Here is a 2,500-nt window from a genome sequence, read left to right as displayed (position 1 = left end):
AACATCGATTCCTCATACACCTGTTTCCACATACCTCTTTTATGTAATGCAATCATCAGCAGTGGTAGCACGGCAAGTGTAACAGAACCCATAACAATAAATGGAAGTTTAAAATCACCAACCTGAGGAATTCAAGAAATAGCAAATTCATTCTCTCGTGATCATTATGTTATAGTACCAAAAAAAATGAGGTGTTGGGATAGATTAAGCACATAATAAAAGTTACATGGCAATAACAAAACACTAATAATTTTAGGTCATTCTAATTAGGTCAGAGGTACTGTGCTGGATAACGTCTTCTCATAATTGCATTCTGCATCCTTTCTGCAGACCTTTGACTTAACTGAGTCATTGCCAGGTTTCAAGAATTTCCTTGATCAATGTAATGAAAATCCGATAAATGACTCGGGTTAAAAGACAAAACAAATAAGGCTGTAAATATCAATGAATCTGCTGAGTTAAAATCGTTTAAACCTGCCATGCAGGGTTTTCATTAAGATTTTGCTCATGATGTCATCAGGGTCTGTTCTCATAGGTAACATCCATTTCCATTTTACGTCGTATTAGAGTGAAATCTTGGAACTTTATCCTCGTTCCTTTCGTCAGCATTAAGTTATTTCACAGCGCCCCTCCCCTAGACGTATTTCCGGCGGTCGTTTCTCTCCGATATTAGGGAGCTTAAACACGCGCGTTTTTGGGACGAGGACGGCAACCTGAAGTGTGCTGTTTTCCCTTTTAACCTGTTTTTTACACAACCACATTTACATTTCCAAGTATCTTTTATCCGAAAAATCTGAAAAATTCAGGACTTCAACGGGGTTTGAACCAACTGAGCTATGAAGGTTAGAGCGTCGCACCGGAATCGCGAGGTCACGGGTTCAAACCCCGTTGAAGTCCTGAATTTTTCAGGCTTCTCTACGCAATTGCAAAAATTGCGCTCATAACTGCGAAGGTCATAGCTTCACTTGATTTCATATCTGCAGTTCATATATGATTCATTTCATATACCATTTCATCATTGATTCATTCCTCATGGGACCATTAGAACCCTCAAATGACCAGCTCCCAACGTCAGTGGCTTCATAGCTCAGTTGGTTAGAGCGTCGCACCGGAATCGCGAGGTCACGGGTTCAAACCCCGTTGAAGTCCTGAATTTTTCAGGCTTCTCTGCGCAATTGCAAAAATTGCGCTCATAACTGCGAAGATCATAGCTTCACTTGATTTCATATCTGCAGTTCATATATGATTCATTTCATATACCATTTCATCATTATCTTTTATCCATTAGAGATAAATAGTATAAAAATTTGGGAGACACCACTGCCCTGGCAAGCGAAATTTTCTCTTCCGGTGGACGTCCGCATCTTAAAAACGTGCGTGCTGAAGCTCTCTATTTTTGGGGGGAAGAGAAACGACCGCCGGAAATACGTCTTCGTTCGCAGGCTACCCCTTCCCATTCTCCGCGCGGGTTCGCCGCTCGTTAATTTGCCTTCCGCGCCAACAGTAGGGACCTTTAGATCGGAAGACGAGGACGACTACGAGTACGAGTTTTCCGTACTGAGCATGCGCATAAGGTTCGGACGCCGACACTTTTCGAAGTGCGCATGCTCAGAACGGAAAACTCGTACTCATAGTCGTCCTCGTCCTCCGATCTAAAGGTCCCTAAGGGGACCGTGTAAATCGGCCCTAATAATAGCGCCAGCGCGGCAGGCTATACCTATTGGTATTGCTTAAATAACCATTTCCCTTGTTGCCTTCAAATCTGTGTTCTTGTTGCACGCTTAAGTTTCAATTGCTTCCGGACCTTTCACAACAGTTCTTGGACTGTTCTTTTCGCGTCGCAATGTTGTAGAAATTCACACGTGATGTGGCTTGGCGTTTACACTCTTTCCGTCCACATGTTTGATAAAACATGTTCCCCTAATTTTCAACATGTTGGGTGATGTCCATCATGCAACCAATATGCCTATTGGAACGTCCATCGTTTATACTGTGACCACTGAGAACTGACTTTAAGGGCTTCACACCACAAAATTATATATATCACATGTAAAAATTCACCTCATAGAGAAAACCCCCCAGAACAGGACCAAGACAGTGTCCAATGCCAACAAACGTTTCCACTGCGCCCTGATTAAAAAAAAAATATCAAAAAATAATTCACATGGGTTCCACAAGAAATCTGGAAATCTGATTGAAAATCTCAGGGGCACCCAAGGCAAGCTTTCGTGAAGTACCCGTTCGGAGGAACCGTTACCTACAAATTTTGAATCTTTCGCCTTACGATTCCCTAGACTTTTCGAGGTTTGTCGTGAACAATCAAGTTAATGAAACAGCATCTAAAGACTCGCAGCCAGAGGAAAATGGTTCCTTGGCTCCTTTTTTGTCATTTTCTGGCACTCAAAATGGTCAGCTAGCATTTTCAGGAAGGAAGTTCGTGGAAGATAAATTTTAGCTCTTAATCTCTGAAAGAAAGATTTTATTTCCTGAAATATTCGGG

At 42.0% G+C, this 2,500-nt stretch overlaps 1 protein-coding gene across 1 annotated transcript in view; it reads right to left on the bottom strand.

Moving 5' to 3' along the window:
- Nucleotides 1-2,500, bottom strand: part of LOC137971915 (MFS-type transporter SLC18B1-like) — a 39,801-nt gene that overhangs the window by 23,334 nt on the left and 13,967 nt on the right. Inside the window, exons 5-6 of the mRNA XM_068818653.1 lie at nt 2,062-2,130; nt 35-122 (exon numbers count right to left, since the gene is read on the bottom strand). Of these exons, the coding sequence (XP_068674754.1) occupies nt 35-122; nt 2,062-2,130 (157 nt within the window). The remainder of the gene's footprint in view (nt 1-34; nt 123-2,061; nt 2,131-2,500) is intronic.

Source organism: Montipora foliosa, chromosome 9 (assembly GCF_036669935.1).
Source record: "Montipora foliosa isolate CH-2021 chromosome 9, ASM3666993v2, whole genome shotgun sequence".
In the NCBI taxonomy this organism is placed as follows: Eukaryota; Metazoa; Cnidaria; class Anthozoa; order Scleractinia; family Acroporidae; genus Montipora; species Montipora foliosa.
The sequence above is the reverse complement of the archived record's forward strand: the minus strand, read 5'-3'. Positions and strand labels throughout refer to the sequence as shown.